The 21,684-nt window shown below is 46.1% G+C and overlaps 1 protein-coding gene across 4 annotated transcripts in view; it reads left to right on the forward strand.

The window, feature by feature from the left end:
• Positions 1–17,221, forward strand: part of LOC139388271 (inositol polyphosphate-5-phosphatase Kb) — a 47,245-nt gene extending 30,024 nt beyond the window's left edge. For 3 of the 4 annotated variants that reach the window (XM_071134837.1, XM_071134836.1, XM_071134834.1), the window contains 6 exons: positions 3,803–3,829; positions 11,793–12,018; positions 12,099–12,236; positions 13,350–13,430; positions 13,595–13,699; positions 16,847–17,221. In XM_071134837.1, the coding sequence (XP_070990938.1) occupies positions 3,803–3,829; positions 11,793–12,018; positions 12,099–12,236; positions 13,350–13,430; positions 13,595–13,699; positions 16,847–16,915 (646 nt within the window). In that variant the 3' untranslated portion in view covers positions 16,916–17,221. The remainder of the gene's footprint in view (positions 1–3,802; positions 3,830–11,792; positions 12,019–12,098; positions 12,237–13,349; positions 13,431–13,594; positions 13,700–16,846) is intronic. The other variant, XM_071134835.1, reaches the window with a different exon arrangement.
• Positions 17,222–21,684: the final 4,463 nt, after the last annotated feature.

Here is a 21,684-nt window from a genome sequence, read left to right on the forward strand (position 1 = left end):
GGGACACTGTGGCGCCATACAAAGATACCCCTGGAGAGGGCCAACCAGGCAGGATATATATATACTCACGTCATTGAAAATAAGAATTTGCTCTTAACTGACTTGCCTAGTTAAATAAAGGTTAAATCAAATTTTAAAATAATTTCAAAAGGCGTGACGCACCCCTCTTAGGGACGGCATGGAAGAGCACCAACCAGTAAGCCAGTGACTCAGCCCCTGTAATAGGGTTAGAGGCAGAGAATCCCAGTGGAGAGAGGGGAACTGGCCAGGCAGAGACAGCAAGGGCGGTTCGTCGCTCCAGAGCCTTTCCGTTCACCTTCACACCCCTGGGCCAGACTACACTCAATCATAGAACCTACTGAAAAGATGTCTTCAATAAAGACTTAAAGGTTGAGACCGAGTTTGCGTCTCTCACATGGATAGGCAGACCATTCCATAAAATGGAGCTCTATAGGAGAAAGCCCTGCCTCCAGCTGTTTGCTTAGAAATTCTAGGGACAATAAGGGGGCCTGTGTCTTGTGAGGTATGTGTAGGTATGTATGGCAGGACCAAATCAGAGAGATAGGTAGGAGCAAGCCCATGTAATGCTTTGTAGGTTAGCAGTAGGTTAGCAGTAAAACCTTGAAATCAGCCCTTGCCTTAACAGGAAGCCAGTGAAGGGAGGCTAGCACTGGAGTAATGTGCAAAACTGATAGAGACATACCCCAAGCGACTTACAGCTGTAATCGCAGCAAAAGGTGGGGGGGCTGAATAATTTTGCACGCCCAATTTTTCAGTTTTTGATTTGTTAAAAAAGTTTGAAATATCCAATAAATGTCGTTCCACTTCATGATTGTGTCCCACTTGTTGTTGATTCTTCACAAAAAAATACAGTTTTATATCTTTATGTTTGAAGCCTGAAATGTGGCAAAAGGTCGCAAAGTTCAATGGGGCCGAATACTTTCGCAAGGCACTGTATATATATATCTATATCGCTCTCTCTATATATATATATACAGTGGGGCAAAAAGTATTTAGTCAGCCACCAATTGTGCAAGTTCTCCCACTTAAAAAGATGAGAGAGGCCTGTAATTTTCATCATAGGTACACTTCAACTATGACAGACAAAATGAGAAAAAAAGTCCAGAAAATCACATTTTAGGGTTTTTAATGAATTTATTTGCAAACTATGGTGGAAAAACTAGATCCAGGCTATGGCTGTGGCAGTGAGTAGGTCCTGAGACATGTTGGACAAAGTCCACTGAGTCGATAATGGCTCCGAAAGCCTTTTGGAGTGGGTCTGTGGACTTCTTCATGTGAATATTGAAGTCACCAATTTTTTTTATATCTTCCATGACTACAAGGGCCAATAGGAATTCAGGGAATTTAATGAGGAATGCTGTATATGGCCCAGGAGGCCTTTAACCAGTGGCTACAAATAGGATTGAGTTGAGATGAATAGATTTCATGACTTTGAACCTAAAAATATGTGTAAATAATATTGTTGTGTCAAATGTTATGTTAGATATGGTCACTAGTGTAGCCAGGAGCAGAGTTCTCATTTAGCACAGTAAAATTCATCAGGCTGCGTTTTAGTCAGGCCAATCACATTAAGTTTATGATCAGTGATTAGTTCATTGTCGTTGGAGGTGAGGGATCTAACATTAAGTGGTCCCATTTTGAGATGTGAGGTGTTATCACAATATTTTTTCATTAATGACAGGAATGGAGGAGTTTATTATTCCAACAAGATTTCTAAGGAAAACACTGGCATGTTTAGATTTGCCAAACCTAGTTTGAGCCTCAGCCAGCACCGTCTTCAGATTTGAGTTTACGTTGGTAGCCCTGGCCCCTGGTAAACAATGTATGATCTGCTGGATGATATTGTGGGTAATGTAGTCGCCAATGACTAGGGTTTTCAATTAGTCAGGGCTAACGGTGAGAGGCTTCAGTGGTTCAGACCCCTTAACGGGTGGAGGAGAGACCTGAGGAGACTCGGGCTCTGGTTAAAGGTTTCTATCGGCTGAATGAGCGACCCCGGTTGACAATCCCGACAGCATTTCTTCCCTTAAGCCTTGAGAAACTTGTCCGGCTGCGTGAGGATTTATACTACTATCTGTACTTACTGGTGGTACAGATGCTGTTTCATCCTTTCGTACACTTATTAATTCAGTTGCCTAATGATTGCATCGGAAGCTGGGCTTGCAGCACGGCTGTCCTCACCATAAGGCGCTCGTTCTCCTTTATATGAGGACAGCGACTGCAACGTGAAGGCATCATGTTACTTAGTTTTGCCTGGTGGATGTTGAGCAGATCCATGTCCAGATTATCGGTGTCCCTTCCACGGGACGGTTGAGCTAACGTTGGCTAATGCAATTAGCATGAGATTGTAAGTAACAAGAACCTTTCCCAGGACATAGACATATCTGATATTGGCAGGAAGATTAAATTCTTGTTAATCTAACTGCACCGTCCAATGTACAGTAGCTATTACAGTGAAAGAATACCATGCTATTGTTTGAGGAGAGTGCACAATTTTGAACATAAAAAGTTATTAATAAACAAATTAGGCACATTTGGGCAGTCTTGATACAAAACTTTGAACAGAAATACAATAGTTCATTGGATCAGTCTAACATGTTGCACATACTGCCATCTAGTGGTCAGAATGTATACTGCATCGGGGATGGATTAATGCATTTCAAAGACGATGGTACAAAAAAATTACATAAGAATGGTTGGTTTTTTCTTTGTTTTATCTTTTACCAGATCTAATGTGTTATATTCTCCTACATTCCTTTCACATTTCCACACACTTCAAAGTGTTTCCTTTCAATTAGTACCAAGAATATGCATATCCTTGCTTCAGGGCCTGAACTACAGGCAGTTAGATTTGGGTATGCAAAAAAAGGGTGGTTCCTTAAGAGTTTTCTTGTCTAATTAAAAAAGTTGAGTGAAGATAAAAACTAAAATGTTGGCAAACTCGTTAAATACAGAGTTTGATTGAATGTTGCTACTTGGCAGGTAACCAAGTAGCAACATACAGCACAGCAGAATGACTCAGAAACGGCATCAGGTGTTCAATCAGGTGTTTCAGATCCAATGTGTTGTTCTCACTACCTCTTTGTCCCTTTCATCTGTCTTCTATGTTCTGTGAAGACCTGTACTCTCTCAGTCTACTCTCTCAATCGTCTCTCTCTCTCTCTCTCTGTCTCTCTGTCTCTCCTCTCCATCTCTCCATCTCTCTCTGTCTCTCTCTCTTCTCTCTCTCTCTTCTCTCTCTCTCCCTGTTCTCTGTCTCTCCTCTCCATCTCTCCATCTCTCTCTCTCTCTAGCTCTCTCTCTTTCTTTCTATCAATTCAAAGGGCTTTATTGGCATGGGAAACATGTGTTTACATTGCCAAAGCAAATGGAATAGACAATAAACAAAAGGGAAATAAACAAGGGAAACATTTAGTGAAAATTACACACATAAACGTTTTTAAAGAATATGGACATTTCAAATGTTATATTATTGTCTGTGTACAGTGTTGCAACAATCTCCCTCTCTCTACCTCTCTCTCTCTCTCTTTCTCTCTCTAACTCTCTCTCTACCTCTCTCTCTACCCCTCTCTCTCTCTCTCTCTCTCTTTCTCTCTCTCTCTCTCTCTTTCTCTCTCTAACTCTCTCTCTCTACCTCTCTCTCTACCCCTCTCTCTCTCTCTCTCTCTCTCTCTCTCTCTCTCTCTCTCTCTCTCTCTCTCTCTCTCTCTACCTCTTTCCCTACCTCTCTCTTTCCTTTTCTCTGTTAAGACATGTGCTCTCTTCTCTTTGTACTCCACAGCACTCAGAAGACATGGTTGGGCTTTAAGTAAGAGTTGATTAATATCTGTTTTACTGCAAGACCCCACCGCAAACAGTCCCTGACCCTAACCCCAGCCCAACCGTCCCTAACCCCACCCCACCCCAGCCCAACCGTCCCTAACCCTAACCCCACCCCAACCGTCCCTAACATCACCCCAACCATCCCTGACCCTAACCCCACCCCACCCCAACCGTCCCTGACCCTAACCCCACGTCAACCGTTCCTGACCCTAACCCCAACCATCCCTGACCCTAACCCCACCCCAGCCCAACCGTCCCTAACCCTAACCCCACCCCAACCGTCCCTAACATCACCCCAACCATCCCTGACCCTAACCCCACCCCACCCCAACCGTCCCTGACCCTAACCCCACGTCAACCGTCCCTGACCCTAACCCCACCCCAGCCGTCCCTAACCCCACCCCAACCATCCCTGACCCTAACCCCACCCCAACCGTCCCTGACCCTAACCCCACGCCAACCGTTCCTGACCCTAACCCCACCCCAACCGTTCCTGACCCTAACCCCACGCCAACCGTTCCTGACCCTAACCCCACGCCAACCGTTCCTGTCCCTAACCCCACCCCAACCGTCCCTAACCCCACCCCAACCGTCCCTGACCCTAACCCCACCCCAACCGTCCCTGACCCTAACCCCACCCCAACCGTTCCTGACCCTAACCCCACGCCAACCGTTCCTGACCCTAACCCCACGCCAACCGTTCCTGTCCCTAACCCCACCCCAACCGTCCCTAACCCCACCCCAACCGTCCCTGACCCTAACCCCACCCCAACCGTCCCTGACCATAACCCCACGCCAACCGTCCCTGACCCTAACCCCACCCCAAACGTCCCTGACCCTAACCCCACCCCAACCGTCCCTGACCCTAACCCGACCCGTCCCTGACCCTAACCCCACCCCAACCGTCCCTGACCCTAACCCCACCCCAACCGTCCCTGACCCTAACCCCAACCGTCCCTGACCCTAACCCCACGCCAACCGGCCCTAACCCCACGCCAACCGTCCCTAACCCCACCCCAACCGTTCCTGACCCTAACCCCACCCCAGCCCAACCGTCCCTAACCCCACCCCAACCATCCCTGACCCTAACCCCACCCCAACCGTCCCTGACCCTAACCTCACTCCAACCGTTCCTGACCTTGACCCCACCCCAACCGTTCCTGACCCTAACCCCATGCCAACCGTTCCTGACCCTAACCCCACCCCGACCGTCCCTGACCCTAACCCCTGACCCTAACCCCTGACCCTAAACCCTGACCCTAAACCCTGACCCTAACCCAACGGGTCTGACCCTAACCCCTGAACCTAACCTCTGACCCTACCCCATGACCCTAACCCCCTGACCCTAGACCCCTTACCCCATTCCTGACCCTAACCCCTGACCCTAACCCCCTGACCCTAACCCACCGAGTCTGACCCTAACCCCTGACCCTAACCCCTGACCCTAACCCCACCCCAACCGTCCCTGACCCTAACCCCACCCCAACCGTCCCTGACCCTAACCCCAACCGTCCCTGACCCTAACCCCACGCCAACCGGCCCTAACCCCACGCCAACCGTCCCTAACCCCACCCCAACCGTTCCTGACCCTAACCCCACCCCAGCCCAACCGTCCCTAACCCCACCCCAACCATCCCTGACCCTAACCCCACCCCAACCGTCCCTGACCCTAACCTCACTCCAACCGTTCCTGACCTTGACCCCACCCCAACCGTTCCTGACCCTAACCCCATGCCAACCGTTCCTGACCCTAACCCCACCCCGACCGTCCCTGACCCTAACCCCTGACCCTAACCCCTGACCCTAAACCCTGACCCTAAACCCTGACCCTAACCCAACGGGTCTGACCCTAACCCCTGAACCTAACCTCTGACCCTACCCCATGACCCTAACCCCCTGACCCTAGACCCCTTACCCCATTCCTGACCCTAACCCCTGACCCTAACCCCCTGACCCTAACCCACCGAGTCTGACCCTAACCCCTGACCCTAACCCCTGACCCTAAACCTCTGTTAGGGTCAGGAATGTTGTGAATATGTCTATGCACAGAACAAAACATCATGGATAACTAATCTTCAGTTTGTAAAATTATTTGTGGGAACAAGGCACACATGGAAAGAATCCAAATCGACATACGATACAGATACATACGATACAGATATACAAAATCCCACATCATGTGACCAGGAGGTCTTCACACTGGGGCAGTCCCACATCATGTGACCAGGAGGTATTAACACTGGGGCAGTCCCACATCATGTGACCAGGAGGTCTTCACACTGGGGCAGTCCCACATCATGTGACCAGGAGGTCTTCACACTGGGGCAGTCCCACATCATGTGACCAGGAGGTCTTCACACTGGGGCAGTCCCACATCATGTGACCAGGAGGGTCTTCACACTGGGGCAGTCCCACATCATGTGACCAGGAGGTATTAACACAGTCCCACATCATGTGACCAGGAGGTATTCACACTGGGGCAGTCCCACATCATGTGACCAGGAGGTCTTCACACTGGGGCAGTCCCACATCATGTGACCAGGAGGTCTTCACACTGGGGCAGTCCCACATCATGTGACCAGGAGGTATTAACACTGGGGCAGTCCCACATCATGTGACCAGGAGGTCTTCACACTGGGGCAGTCCCACATGATGTGACCAGGAGGTCTTCACACTGGGGCAGTCCCACATCATGTGACCAGGAGGTATTAACACTGGGGCAGTCCCACATCATGTGACCAGGAGGTCTTCACACTGGGGCAGTCCCATATCATGTGACCAGGAGGTCTTCACACTGGGGCAGTCCCACATCATGTGACCAGGAGGTCTTCACACTGGGGCAGTCCCACATGTGACCAGGAGGTCTTCACACTGGGGCAGTCCCACATGTGACCAGGAGGGTCTTCACACTAGGGCAGTCCCACATCATGTGACCAGGAGGTCTTCACACTGGGGCAGTCCCACATCATGTGACCAGGAGGTCTTCACACTGGGGCAGTCCCACATGTGACCAGGAGGTCTTCACACTGGGGCAGTCCCACATGTGACCAGGAGGGTCTTCACACTGGGGCAGTCCCACATCATGTAAGTTCCAATATTTATTTGAGAACACAACAGACAGTTTGGAGTAGCAGAAAGTTTAATTTGGCAGTTTCCACGGAGTCAAATAAAATCTGGGAATTAACTTGCTGTGTATTAGTTGATGATTCAAATTGAGATACTGTTCCAGACTCTTTTATAATTTTATTCTGTTGGTAGTCTATATTCCATACAGTTTCTATTCCTGACCCAGTTACTGATCCTAATGCCACTTGTCTCTGACCCTAACCCCACCCCAACCATTCCCTTCCCTGACAGACAGAGATGCCCTCTCTGTCCTACCGTTCCAGCCTGCTGTTCTCTGGGTAGAGGGTACACACCTACCTTAACCCCCACCTGCCTGACCACTGTGTCAGTGAACACATTCTAGAATGCTGGTACAACCACAGTACAATTAAACATGCCTCCTACCCCACCCGTCCCAAACCTTAACCCCTGACTCTAACCTGTGGCACCCTGTGTGTCCCAGCAGAAGGCCATCCCTGGTGCTGCCTCTAACCATGTACTGCCCGACCCCTCACAAGGTGGGTGTGTTGAGAACTCTACCTCACAAGGTGGGTGTGTTGAGAACTCTACCTCACAAGGTGGGTGTCTTGAGAACTCTACCTCACAAGGTGGGTGTCTTGAGAACTCTACCTCACAAGGTGGGTGTCTTGAGAACTCTAACCCACAAGGTGGGTGTGTTGAGAATTTATATAGAATTTATATTTTTGATCAGTGTATTTAATCAGGCGATGTCAAGTGAGACCATGGTTTAATTTCAATGGTTCCCCTAAGACCGCAAAGCAAAATATATAAAAATGAGAGGTACATTATATTGGAACATCACCAACATCACAGCATCAGAACCTAGTTACTAAATCAATCAAAACAATTGCACACCTCAGTGAATTAATTTATCATCAGAGTTTTTAAATGCCCAAGTGGCACCAGGGAATCAAAATGCAATGAATTTTGTAAGTGACTCCAAAAATGTGGAGCATGAAAACTAAAAGCAGATTTAACTCATTCCGTGGAGATCCGAGGAATCTGAAGAGCTAATCAACCCCGTGAAAGGGCTTGGTATCTCATTCTTTTATACTAACAATGAAGTTTAGTAAATTGGAAGCTTTGTAAACAAAAAGGAAGTAATGATGGTACTGGGCCGAGGACACGCACCTCAGGGCGAGTGCAGGGAGGAGAAACAGGGAGCACTGTGCTCTGGAGACGCACAGGAAGCCTTGTGAGGGGGGCTGCCACCGGAGGGCTGGTGCGTGGAGGTGGCACCGGATAGACCGGACCGTGGAGGCGTACTGGAGATCTTGAGAGCAGGGCTGGCACCATCCGTCCTGGCTGGATCCTCACCCTAGCCCGGCAGATGCGGGGAGCTGGGATGTAGCGCACCGGGCTAAGCACGCGTACTGGGGACCCCGTGCGCTCCACCGCATAACACGGTGCCTGACCAGTACGATGCCCGCCACGGTAAGCATGTCTTGGAGAACTGTAGCGCCGAGCTGGCACAGAACGTGCAGGGCTAGGGAGGCGCACAGGAGGCCTGGTGCGTGGGGCTGGCACAGGACGTGCAAGGCTAGGGAGGCGCACAGGAGGCCTGGTGCGTGGGGCTGGCACAGTCTTCACCAGACGGCTAGCATGCACCTCAGAACGAGTATGGAAGGCTGACCCAGGTGACATCAAATCCCCGACACGCTCCGTCGGGTGGATGTCGTGCCTCAAGCACCAACACAGCACCTCCCTCATAACTCTCTCCTCCAATCTCCCCATTAACTCCTTCACTGTCTCTGCTTCGATCACCTCCAATACCGCCCTGACCGGCTCTTCCATCCTTGGCTCCTTACGGTAAGCAGGGGGAGTTGGCTCAGGTCTGACTCCTGACTCTGCCACACTCTCCCTGTGCTCCCCCCCCCCCCCAAGACATTTTTGGGGCTGCCTCTCGGGCTTCCAGCCGCGCTGCCGTGCTGCGTCCTCATACCAGCGCCTCTCTGCTTTTGCTGCCTCCAGCTCTGCCTTGGGGCGGTGATATTCTCCAGCCTGTGCCCAGGGTCCTTTGCCGTCCAGAATCTCCTCCCAAGTCCAGAAGTCCTGAGATTGCTGCTGCTGGCCGTTACCACGCTGCTTGGTCCATTGTTGGTGGGTTATTCTGTCACGATAGTCGTATGGAGGAGACCAAAGTGCAGCGTGGTGTGAATGCATACTTTAATGAAAGACGGAAAAAAATCACGAAGTACACTAAAACAAAACAAACAAACTAACAAGACAAACTAACAAGACAAACTAACAAGACAAACTAACAAGACAAACTAACAAGACAAACTAACAAGACAAACTAACAAGACAAACTAACAAGACAAACTAACAAGACAAACTAACAAGACAAACTAACAAGACAAACTAACAAGACAAACTAACAAGACAAACGTGACTGCTAACGAAACACTGTGCTAATGTTCAACATAACATAGACAATAACCCACCAACCACAATACAAAACAGGCTACCTAAATATGGTTCCCAATCAGAGACAACGACAAACACCTGCCACTGATTGAGAACCATATCAGGCCAAAACACATAGAAATAGACTAACTAGACATGCAACATAGAATGCCCACTCATATCACACCCTGAACAAACAAAACATAGAAACAAACAACACAAATAATGGTCAGAGTGTGACCCCTATGGTTTTATACTGCAGTTAGAAGTGAATCAGCTCCTATAGTTTTGTACTGCAGTAAGAAGTGAATCAAGTGAATCAGCTCCTATGGTTTTATACTGCAGTTAGAAGTGAATCAGCTCCTATGGTTTAATACTGCAGTTAGAAGTGAATCAGCTCCTATGGTTTAATACTGCAGTTAGAAGTGAATCAGCTCCTATAGTTTTGTACTGCAGTAAGAAGTGAATCAAGTGAATCAGCTCCTATAGTTTTGTACTGCAGTAAGAAGTGAATCAAGTGAATCAGCTCCTATGGTTTTACACTGCAGTTAGAAGTGAATCAGCTCCTATAGTTTTGTACTGCAGTAAGAAGTGAATCAAGTGAATCAACTCCTATGGATTTTTTTAACATCAATATTAATCAAAGCACTTAGTACATCACAGACATCAAAGGGTATAAAATAAAGTCTGTTGGTCCATCATGCTCTACAATCTGTTCTGAGGTGACTCAAGGACTCCCTCTAGTGGGATGAGATCAACGAGGGGGTGGAGTCATTTAGTCTAGAATGGGACCAGAGGCTGTCAGACCCTGCTGGGGTAACGAGGGGGGTGGAGTCATTTAGTCTAGAATGGGACCAGAGGCTGTCAGAACCTGCTGGGGTAACGAGGGGGTGGAGTCATTTAGTCTAGAATGGGACCAGAGGCTGTCAGACCCTGCTGGGGTAAACGAGGGGGTGGAGTCATTTAGTCTAGAATGGGACCAGAGGCTGTCAGAACCTGCTGGGGTAACGAGGGGGTGGAGTCATTTAGTCTAGAATGGGACCAGAGGCTGTCAGACCCTGCTGGGGTAAACGAGGGGGTGGAGTCATTTAGTCTAGAATGGGACCAGAGGCTGTCAGACCCTGCTGGGGTAAACGAGGGGGTGGAGTCATTTAGTCTAGAATGGGACCAGAGGCTGTCAGAACCTGCTGGGGTAACGAGGGGGTGGAGTCATTTAGTCTAGAATGGGACCAGAGGCTGTCAGACCCTGCTGGGGTAACGAGGGGGTGGAGTCATTTAGTCTAGAATGGGACCAGAGGCTGTCAGACCCTGCTGGGGTAAACGAGGGGGTGGAGTTTTGTTTTAAAGATTTGACAATTTCTTCAGAATTTTGCTAGATTACCACAATTCAAGAAACATGTTGATTTCATTTTTTGCTCTCAAATGTCTGAAGGACTGCCATGCGGGTGTAGAATCGGGCTGTCTAGCCTTAGTACAACATTTCTTTCCTGTAATTTCACAGACAATTCATACGTGATCCTTAGATCTGTCTAGTCTTTTGTATGGCACATGTTTATCTGCAACAGTGTTAAACAGGAATATAACAACATTAAGAGCCTAATTTGAGTCACTGATTGTTGACACAACCCCCCAGTCACTCAAACCCAGCTCAGAGCTCAGACTAATAAAATGTCATTCCTCAAATGTATCTTTATAATAATGTGTGAGTGAGATTTAGGTAGTTTAATATCTCTTATACGGGCAATCGGACAATGGTCACTGAACTCATTGGCAAATATCCCATTGGCTGTAAATTGATGATGGGCATTTGAACAATATCTACTGGAGAAGATGTTTCAGGGTGTTTGAAGTTGGGGAGAATTGGTTTAGTTATCAACTGAGTTACATTTAGCTCAGCACAAATATCTTTCCACACATCAGATACTGGCATCAACCAATATAGATAAAGAACCCCCACTATCAGTCATTCAGATTGAGCATAGTTAGACATCAGGTCATACAATTTGCTAAGAGCATATGTTGAGGCTGAGGGAGGGCAGCCCCTTCACCCCCCCAGCCCCTTCACCCCCCCAGCCCCTCCACCCCCCCCCCCCCCAGCCCCTTCACCCCCCAGCCCCTTCACCCCCCCCAGCCCCTTCACCCTCCCAGCCCCTTCACCCCCCCCAGCCCCTTCACCCCCCCCCAGCCCCTTCACCCACCCTCCCAACCCCTTCACCCCCCCAACCCCTTCACCCCCCCAGCCCATTCACCCCCCCAGCCCCTTCACCCCCCAACCCCTTCACCCCCCCAGCCCCTTGAGCCCCAGAACTTAGTGAGTAGTCTGATCACTGTAACTAGAGAGAGAGAGAGAGAGATGAAACTCTCTGAGTCTCCTTATCCCATAGTGACATCACTTCCTGTATTCTTTGATTGGCCAGTGGTAAGAAGAGGAAGCCAGCATGGACCGACCGCATTCTGTGGCGCATCAAACCCAATTCCCCGCCCCCTGAGGATGACGAGGAGGAGAGGGCGTCGACCTCCACACAGCACTCGGATGACGGACAGGAGGAGTATCCAATCAAAGTGCTCCAGGACACCTACACCTGCGACCCCAGCTACGGAGTCAGCGACCACAAACCTGTCATAGGAATCTTTAACCTGGAGGTAGGAACACACACAGATACACACCGAGACACACACACACACACAGAGAGACACACATAACCCCTGTCCTCTCCCTGTAGATGAGGAAGCGTTGTGACAGTGCGCTGGTCAGTGTGTGTCCAGAGGGTCAGTGGAGCGCTGACCAAGATGCTGTGCTGTCCTACACCATCCTTGAAGACTTCATGTCCTCTACCTGGGACTGGGTAGGACTTTACAAGGTGAGGGGGAGGAAAGAGTTATTGTGGGAGACAATGAGGAGTAAGAGAGAGAGAGGTGGGGGAGAGAGAGAGAGGTGGGGGAGAGAGAGAGAGGGAGGTGGGAGAGAGAGAGAGAGAGAGAGAGAGAGAGAGAGAGAGGGGGGGGGGAGGTGGGAGAAAGAGAGAGAGAGGTGTGGGGGAGAGAGAGTTGGGGGGGAGAGAGAGAGAGAGAGAGAGAGAGAGAGAGAGAGAGAGGTGGGGGAGAGAGAAAGGTGGGGGAGAGAGAGAGAGAGGTGGGGGAGAGAGAGAGAGAGAGAGATAGGTGTGGGGGAGAGAGAGAGGTGTGGGGAGAGAGAGAGAGAGAGAGAGAGAGAGAGAGGTGGGAGAGAGAGAGAGAGAGAGAGATAGGTGTGGGGGAGAGAGAGAGGTGTGGGGAGAGAGAGTGGTGGGGGGGAGAGAGAGGTGGGTGGAGAGAGAGGTGGGGGGGGAGAGAGAGAGAGAGAGAGAGAGAGAGGTGGGGGGGAGAGAGAGGTGGGGGAGAGAGAGAGAGAGAGAGAGAGAGAGAGAGAGAGAGAGAGGCGGGGGGGAGAGAGAGGTGGGGAGAGAGAGAGAGAGAGGTGGAGTAGGGGGAGCGAGTGGGAGAGAGATAAACAGACAGACAGACAGATTTGCTTTGTAAACATGTGAGGGAGAGAAAGGTCTGATGGACACCATCCTATCTTTCATGCTCTGATGTTTCTGATCTGTGTGTGTGTGTGTGTGTGTGTGTGTGTGTGTGTGTGCGTGTGCGTGCGCACGTGCGTGCGCACGTGTGTGTGTGTGCGTGTGTTCATGTGTGTGTGTGTGTGTGTGCGTGTGTTCATGTGTGTGTGTGTGTGCGTGTGTGCGTGTGTGCGTGTGTTCGTGTGTGTGTGTGTGTGTGTGTGTGTGTGTGTGTGTGTGTGTGTGTGTGTGTGTGTGTGTGTGTGTGTCGTGTGTGTGTGTGTGTGTGTGTGTTCGTGTGTGTGTGTGTGTGTGTGTGTGTGTGTTCGTGTGTGTGTGTGTGTGTGTGTGTGTGTGTGTGTGTGTGTGTGTGTGTGTGTGTGTGTGTGTGTGAGTGAGGTATGAACTGTTTATGTATTTCTTCCTCTGCAGGTGGGTTTTAAGACTGCGTCGGATTACGCTACCTTCGTCTGGGTCAAAGGTGAACTAGCAGAGGTCAACGAGGTCATGCAGGTACAGAATAAAGTGTGTTATTGAGTATTGTTCAGGATATTGTCTCATGTCCTAATATCCTGTATTAAATTGTTTCCTGTATTAACGTGTGTGTGTGTGTGTGTGTGTGTGTGTGTGTGTGTGTGTGTGTGTGTGTGTGTGTGTGTGTGTGTGTGTGTGTGTAGGTGTGTGTGAATAAGGATGACGTCCCACTAGTGGCAGGAGAGTATGTTCTGGGCTACTACAGTTACAACATGCAGAGCATCGTAGGATTCAGCCACAACTTCCAGGTGAGTCATTCTGGGTATTAAACCCTCAGGCTATTGGCAATCATTCACATATCTGGCACTAATACCTGCGGTTTCTCCCTCAGAGAATCGATTGAGATATTTTCTTGAAAATCTTATTTGGTTGTAGAAGAGGCAGTGCATCTCTTTCTCTACCTCCCCTGTTGTTCGGCGACCAGGTAGACACTCCTCTTTGGGCGGCCATGTCTGTTTGAGTCTCCCTTTTTCTATAGCCAATTGGTGGTCGCTCAGGCTGTGTTTGGTCGGGATCTTTCTCTGTTTTGTATCTCTGACAGAGTAGATATTATGCCAGTTTGTATTCTCTTTTCAGGCCAAATAGCAATCTAGTTTATTCTGTGTTTGTTTAATTTCCCCAATTTGTCAAATACGAGGTTTTAATTTCTGTAACAATTTGGTTAATTTCCTTGTGTGTTTGGATAATAGTTGTTTGGTGTTTTTAACAGCTGACATAGGGGACTCTTTTCAGGGTTCAGCTCTTGGGCTCTGAATTGTAAGGATGTTTTAGGGCTTAATGTCCTTTTCTTTAATATTTACAATTAAAGGGAATCTTCAGAGTTCCGCTCTGCATGCATTATTATTATCATTATTTGGTGCTTTCTTTTGGAGATTTAGGATAATTCTGCAGAATTCTGTATGTAGATTTTCTATATTTTTTTTCTCCCAGTGCGTAAATAAAGATTGGACCCAAATTATTTTTATGGACTAAAATAATTTTCTTTTCTTTTAGCCCTGCCAGGTCAAATCCACCTGATTTGTGACTCAGCACCTGGATTTGGTCTTATGTAGCAAAATTTGAAATTGTGTTTTTTACAGTGGATAAAAGTAGAGACTCAGAGCTACAACATGGTTTATCATACACTTCATTTGAGGAACAATGGGAAAGTAATTCTGCTTTGAAAGTTGATAAACTTGTAACCCCACTTTTGAGAAAATGGCCTTTGAATATTTTGGTTTTTAGTGAAGAGCTCTTCTTTGTCTACACCCATTCAGCATCGTTCACACCCTCTTAAGCGTTTAGCCCCGCCCAATTCAGTATCGTTCACACCCTCTTAAGCTTTAGCCCCGCCCATCTAATTTCCCTCTCAGAGCGTTCAGAGCACACAGTTGACTCCCTAGCCCCGCCCATCTCGTTTCCCTCTCAGAGCGTTCAGAGCACACAGTTGACTCCCTGGCCGATGATTTGTTTACCTCTGGATAACATGAAAACAGCCCAACCAGCTCTGCTGGCAACAATTTCATTACGCTTTTTTGCCGACGTTTACTGACACCATATTCAACGGGTGTTGTACACTTTAGCTTAAGACATGAAGCTAGCTAGCTAGCTAGGTAAATAATTAACCTAGCTTGGTAAACAATGACCCTAGATAGGTAAACAATGAACCTAGCTTGGTAAACAATGACCCTAGATAGGTAAACAATGAACCAGGCTAGGTAAACAATGAACCTAGCTTGGTAAAACAATGAACCTAGCTAGGTAAACAATGAACCTAGCTAGCTAGGTAAACAATGAACCTAGCTAGGTAAACAATGAACCTAGCTAGGTAAACAATGAACCTAGTTAGGTAAACAATGACCCTAGATACGTAAACAATGAACCTAGCTGGGTAAACAATGAACCTAGCTAGGTAAACGATGAACCTAGCTTGGTAAACAATGACCCTAGATAGGTAAACAATGAACCTGGCTAGCTAGGTAAACAATGAACCTAGCTAGGTAAACAATGAACCTAGCTTGGTAAACAACGTGTAAGATCACACATGTCATGTAACGTTACCTAACGAACCAGCCAGATAACGTTAACATGAAGCTAGCTAGCTAGCTAGGTAAACAATGAACCTAGCTTGGTAAACAATGAACCTAGCTAGGTAAACAATGAACCTAGCTAGGTAAACAATGAAGCTAGCTAGCTAGGTAAACAATGAACCTAGCTAGGTAAACAATGACCCTAGATAGGTAAACAATGAACCTAGCTAGCTAGGTAAACAATGAACCTGGCTAGGTAAACAATGAACCTAGCTTGGTAAACAATGAACCAGGCTAGGTAAACAACGTGTAAGATCACACATGTCATGTAACGTTACCTAACGAACCAGCCAGATAACGTTAGCTTGTTAAACAATAATGAACATAGTGCCAAATCATGTCGTTACTACCCTGCATGAATCAAACAGGTTCAATGTTAGCTAGCTAACATTAGGCTCTAACTAGCAAAGCAAACGGTTCTGGGATACGAATAATAACGTCATACACGTAACTTTAGCTAGGGAGCCAGCCAGCTAACGTTAGCTAGCTAGCTAACAGTACACTTTAGCTTGAAATAAGACCACTTTCTGTCAAAATTTGGGTTAGGGTTAGGGGTAGTGACACCTCTAGCACTGAGAAGCAGTGACTGAGACCACTGCGCCACTTAGACCCCTATGCCACACTTGTGCCAACAGGTCACAAATCCTGCTGCTGTGATGTCACACTGTGGTATTTCACCCAGTAGATATGGGAGTTTATCAAATTTGGGTTTGTTTTCGAATTCTTTGTGGGTCTGTGTAATCTGAGGGAAATATGTGTCTCTAATATGGTCATAGATTGGGCAGGAGGTTAGGAAGTGCAGCTCAGTTTCCACCTCATTTTGTGGGCAGAGTGCACATAGCCTGTCTTCTCTTGAGAGCCAGGTCTACCAACGGCGGCCTTTCTCAATAGCAAGGCCATGCTCACTGAGTCTGTACATAGTCAAAGCTTTCCTTAAGTTTGGGTCAGTCACTGTGGTCAGGTATTCTGCCACTGTGTACTCTCTGTTTAGGGTCAGTCACAGTGGTCAGGTATTCTGCCACTGTGTCCTCTCTGTTTAGGGTCAGTCACAGTGGTCAGGTATTCTGCCACTGTGTACTCTCTGTTTAGGGACAAATAGCATTCTAGTTTTCTCTGTTTTTTTGTTAATTCTTTCCAATGTGTCAAGTAATTCTCTTTTTGTTTTCTCAATATCTGGTAGTGTCTAACTGTGTTGCTCTCTCTCTCTCTCTCTCTCTCTCTCTCTCTCTCTCTCTCTCTCTCTCTCTCTCTCTCTCTCTCTCTCTCTCTCTCTCATCCTCTATTCTTTTGTCTCTTCTTCTCTCTCTGACCCCCCTCCCCATCTAGATTGTGGAGTCTAAGAGGGCTGTTATGGAGGGGATGGTTCCACAGGATGTCAACGGGTTGAACAAATAAACCCCACATTATCTTAACACCTCATTGGCTACACACACACATACACACACACACACACACACACACACACACACACACACACACACACACACACACACACACACACACACACACACACACCTCCTTGGCCCTGACCCCGGCCCTGACCCCTGTGCCCCAATGAAGATGAGACAGAGGGGTATACTGCAAGGCAAGATCAATGAGTTGGCAGTTAACTTTTATAAACAATCAGAAATAACTATTGATTTGCTGGTTAATTAAGAATGCTAAACTGTTTAAACTGATTATTTGAGTCAATAAGACCATGAACAGCTGGCTTACTGATTAATCCTGCTTTGTAGTATAGAGAGACAGAACAGGTGGTAATATACCTGGGTTGAAGAGAGACAGAACAGGTGGCTTACTGATTAATCCTGCTTTGTAGTAGAGAGAGACAGAACAGGCGGCTTACTGATTAATCCTGCTTTGTAGTAGAGAGAGACAGAACAGGTGGCTTACTGATTAATCCTGCTTTGTAGTAGAGAGAGACAGAACAGGTGGCTTACTGATTAATCCTGCTTTGTAGTATAGAGAGACAGAACAGGTGGCTTACTGATTAATCCTGCTTTGTAGTATAGAGAGACAGAACAGGTGGCTTACTGATTAATCCTGCTTTGTAGTAGAGAGAGACAGAACAGGTGGCTTACTGATTAATCCTGCTTTGTAGTATAGAGAGACAGAACAGCTGGCTTACTGATTAATCCTGCTTTGTAGTATAGAGAGACAGAACAGGTGGCTTACTGATTAATCCTGCTTTGTAGTATAGAGAGACAGAACAGCTGGCTTACTGATTAATCCTGCTTTGTAGTATAGAGAGACAGAACAGCTGGCTTACTGATTAATCCTGCTTTGTAGTAGAGAGAGACAGAACAGCTGGCTTACTGATTAATCCTGCTTTGTAGTAGAGAGAGACAGAACAGCTGGCTTACTGATTAATCCTGCTTTGTAGTAGAGAGAGACAGAACAGCTGGCTTACTGATTAATCCTGCTTTGTAGTAGAGAGAGACAGAACAGGTGGTAATATACCTGGGTTGAAGAGAGATAGACAGAACAGGTGGTAGTATACCTGGGTTGAAGAGAGAGAGACAGAACAGGTGGCAATATACCTGGGTTGAAGAGAGACAGAACAGGTGGTAATATACCTGGGTTGAAGAGAGACAGAACAGGTGGTAATATACCTGGGTTGAAGAGAGAGAGACAGAACAGGTGGCAATATACCTGGGTTGAAGAGAGACAGAACAGGTGGTAATATACCTGGGTTGAATAGAGAGAGACAGAACAGGTGGTAATATACCTGGGTTGAAGAGAGACAGAACAGGTGGTAATATACCTGGGTTGAAGAGAGAGAGACAGAACAGGTGGTAATATACCTGGGTTGAAGAGAGAGAGACAGAACAGGTGGTAATATACCTGGGTTGAAGAGAGAGAGAGTTTTATTGTTATCATAATTATACATGGGTACATAAATCGACAATGAGACTTTCTAAATGAATAGTATATTTGAATATATTTGAATATGAATGAATAGTATATTTGAATATGAATGAATAGTATATTTGAATATGAATGAATAGTATATTTGAATATGAATAGTATATTTGAACATGAATACATATTATTTTTGAATATGAATGAATAGTATATTTGAATATGAATTAATAATATATTTGAATATGAATAGTATATTTGAATATGAATTAATAATATATTTGGATATGAATAGTATATTTGCACATGAATAGTATATTAGCCCGTGAATAAATATTATATTTGAATATGAATGAATCGTATATTTGAATATTAATGAATAGTATATTTGAATATGAATGAATAGTATATTTGAATAAGAATAAATCTTATTTTTGAATATGAATGAATCGTATATTTGAATATTAATAAAATCTTATTTTTGAATATGAATGAATCGTATATTTGAATATTAATAAAATCTTATTTTTGAATATGAATGAATCGTATATTTGAATATTAATAAAATCTTATTTTTGAATATGAATGAATCGTATATTTGAATATTAATAAAATCTTATTTTTGAATATGAATGAATCGTATATTTGAATATTAATAAAATCTTATTTTTGAATATGAATGAATCGTATATTTGAATATATATTAGTATTTTAATCTGATGTGTTGTATTCTGTCTGTAATGTTTCCCTCTGTGATCAGGGTGACTCCAGGATGCTGTATGAATCTGATGTGTTGTATTCTGTCTGTAATGTTTCCCTCTGTGATCAGGGTGACTCCAGGATGCTGTATGAATCTGATGTGTTGTATTCTGTCTGTAATGTTTCCCTCTGTGATCAGGGTGACTCCAGGATGCTGTATGGGTCTGATGTGTTGTATTCTGTCTGTAATGTTTCCCTCTGTGATCAGGGTGACTCCAGGATGCTGTATGAATCTGATGTGTTGTATTCTGTCTGTAATGTTTCCCTCTGTGATCAGGGTGACTCCAGGATGCTGTATGAATCTGATGTGTTGTATTCTGTCTGTAATGTTTCCCTCTGTGATCAGGGTGACTCCAGGATGCTGTATGAATCTGATGTGTTGTATTCTGTCTGTAATGTTTCCCTCTGTGATCAGGGTGACTCCAGGATGCTGTATGAATCTGATGTGTTGTATTCTGTCTGTAATGTTTCCCTCTGTGATCAGGGTGACTCCAGGATGCTGTATGAATCTGATGTGTTATATTCTGTCTGTAATGTTTCCCTCTGTGATCAGGGTGACTCCAGGATGCTGTATGGGTCTGATGTATTATATTCTGTCTGTAATGTTTCCCTCTGTGATCAGGGTGACTCCAGGATGCTGTATGAATCTGATGTGTTGTATTCTGTCTGTAATGTTTCCCTCTGTGATCAGGGTGACTCCAGGATTCTGTATGAATCTGATGTGTTGTATTCTGTCTGTAATGTTTCCCTCTGTGATCAGGGTGACTCCAGGATGCTGTATGAATCTGATGTGTTGTATTCTGTCTGTAATGTTTCCCTCTGTGATCAGGGTGACTCCAGGATTCTGTATGAATCTGATGTGTTGTATTCTGTCTGTAATGTTTCCCTCTGTGATCAGGGTGACTCCAGGATGCTGTATGAATCTGATGTGTTGTATTCTGTCTGTAATGTTTCCCTCTGTGAACAGGGTGACTCCAGGATGCTGTATGGGTCTGATGTGTTGTATTCTGTCTGTAATGTTTCCCTCTGTGAACAGGGTGACTCCAGGATGCTGTATGGGTCTGATGTGTTGTATTCTGTCTGTAATGTTTCCCTCTGTGATCAGGGTGACTCCGGGATGCTGTATGAATCTGATGTGTTGTATTCTGTCTGTAATGTTTCCCTCTGTGATCAGGGTGACTCCAGGATGCTGTATGGGTCTGATGTGTTGTATTCTGTCTGTAATGTTTCCCTCTGTGATCAGGGTGACTCCAGGATGCTGTATGAATCTGATGTGTTGTATTCTGTCTGTAATGTTTCCCTCTGTGATCAGGGTGACTCCAGGATGCTGTATGAATCTGATGTGTTGTATTCTGTCTGTAATGTTTCCCTCTGTGATCAGGGTGACTCCAGGATGCTGTATGAATCTGATGTGTTGTATTCTGTCTGTAATGTTTCCCTCTGTGATCAGGGTGACTCCAGGATGCTGTATGAATCTGATGTGTTGTATTCTGTCTGTAATGTTTCCCTCTGTGATCAGGGTTACTCCAGGATGCTGTATGAATCTGATGTGTTATATTCTGTCTGTAATGTTTCCCTCTGTGATCAGGGTGACTCCAGGATGCTGTATGGGTCTGATGTATTAAATTCTGTCTGTAATGTTTCCCTCTGTGATCAGGGTGACTCCAGGATGCTGTATGAATCTGATGTGTTGTATTCTGTCTGTAATGTTTCCCTCTGTGATCAGGGTGACTCCAGGATGCTGTATGAATCTGATGTGTTGTATTCTGTCTGTAATGTTTCCCTCTGTGATCAGGGTGACTCCAGGATGCTGTATGAATCTGATGCGTTGTATTCTGTCTGTAATGTTTCCCTCTGTGATCAGGGTGACTCCAGGATGCTGTATGAATCTGATGTGTTGTATTCTGTCTGTAATGTTTCCCTCTGTGATCAGGGTGACTCCAGGATGCTGTATGAATCTGATGTGTTGTATTCTGTCTGTAATGTTTCCCTCTGTGATCAGGGTGACTACAGGATGCTGTATGAATCTGATGTGTTGTATTCTGTCTGTAATGTTTCCCTCTGTGATCAGGGTGACTCCAGGATGCTGTATGGGTCTGATGTGTTGTATTCTGTCTGTAATGTATCCCTCTGTGATCAGGGTGACTCCAGGATGCTGTATGGGTCTGATGTGTTGTATTCTGTCTGTAATGTTTCCCTCTGTGATCAGGGTGACTCCAGGATGCTGTATGAATCTGATGTGTTGTATTCTGTCTGTAATGTTTCCCTCTGTGATCAGGGTGACTCCAGGATGCTGTATGAATCTGATGTGTTGTATTCTGTCTGTAATGTTTCCCTCTGTGATCAGGGTGACTCCAGGATGCTGTATGGGTCTGATGTGTTGTATTCTGTCTGTAATGTTTCCCTCTGTGATCAGGGTGACTACAGGATGCTGTATGAATCTGATGTGTTGTATTCTGTCTGTAATGTTTCCCTCTGTGATCAGGGTGACTCCAGGATGCTGTATGGGTCTGATGTGTTGTATTCTGTCTGTAATGTTTCCC

The sequence above is a fragment of the Oncorhynchus clarkii genome, chromosome 29 (assembly GCF_045791955.1).
Source record: "Oncorhynchus clarkii lewisi isolate Uvic-CL-2024 chromosome 29, UVic_Ocla_1.0, whole genome shotgun sequence".
NCBI lineage: Eukaryota > Metazoa > Chordata > Actinopteri > Salmoniformes > Salmonidae > Oncorhynchus > Oncorhynchus clarkii.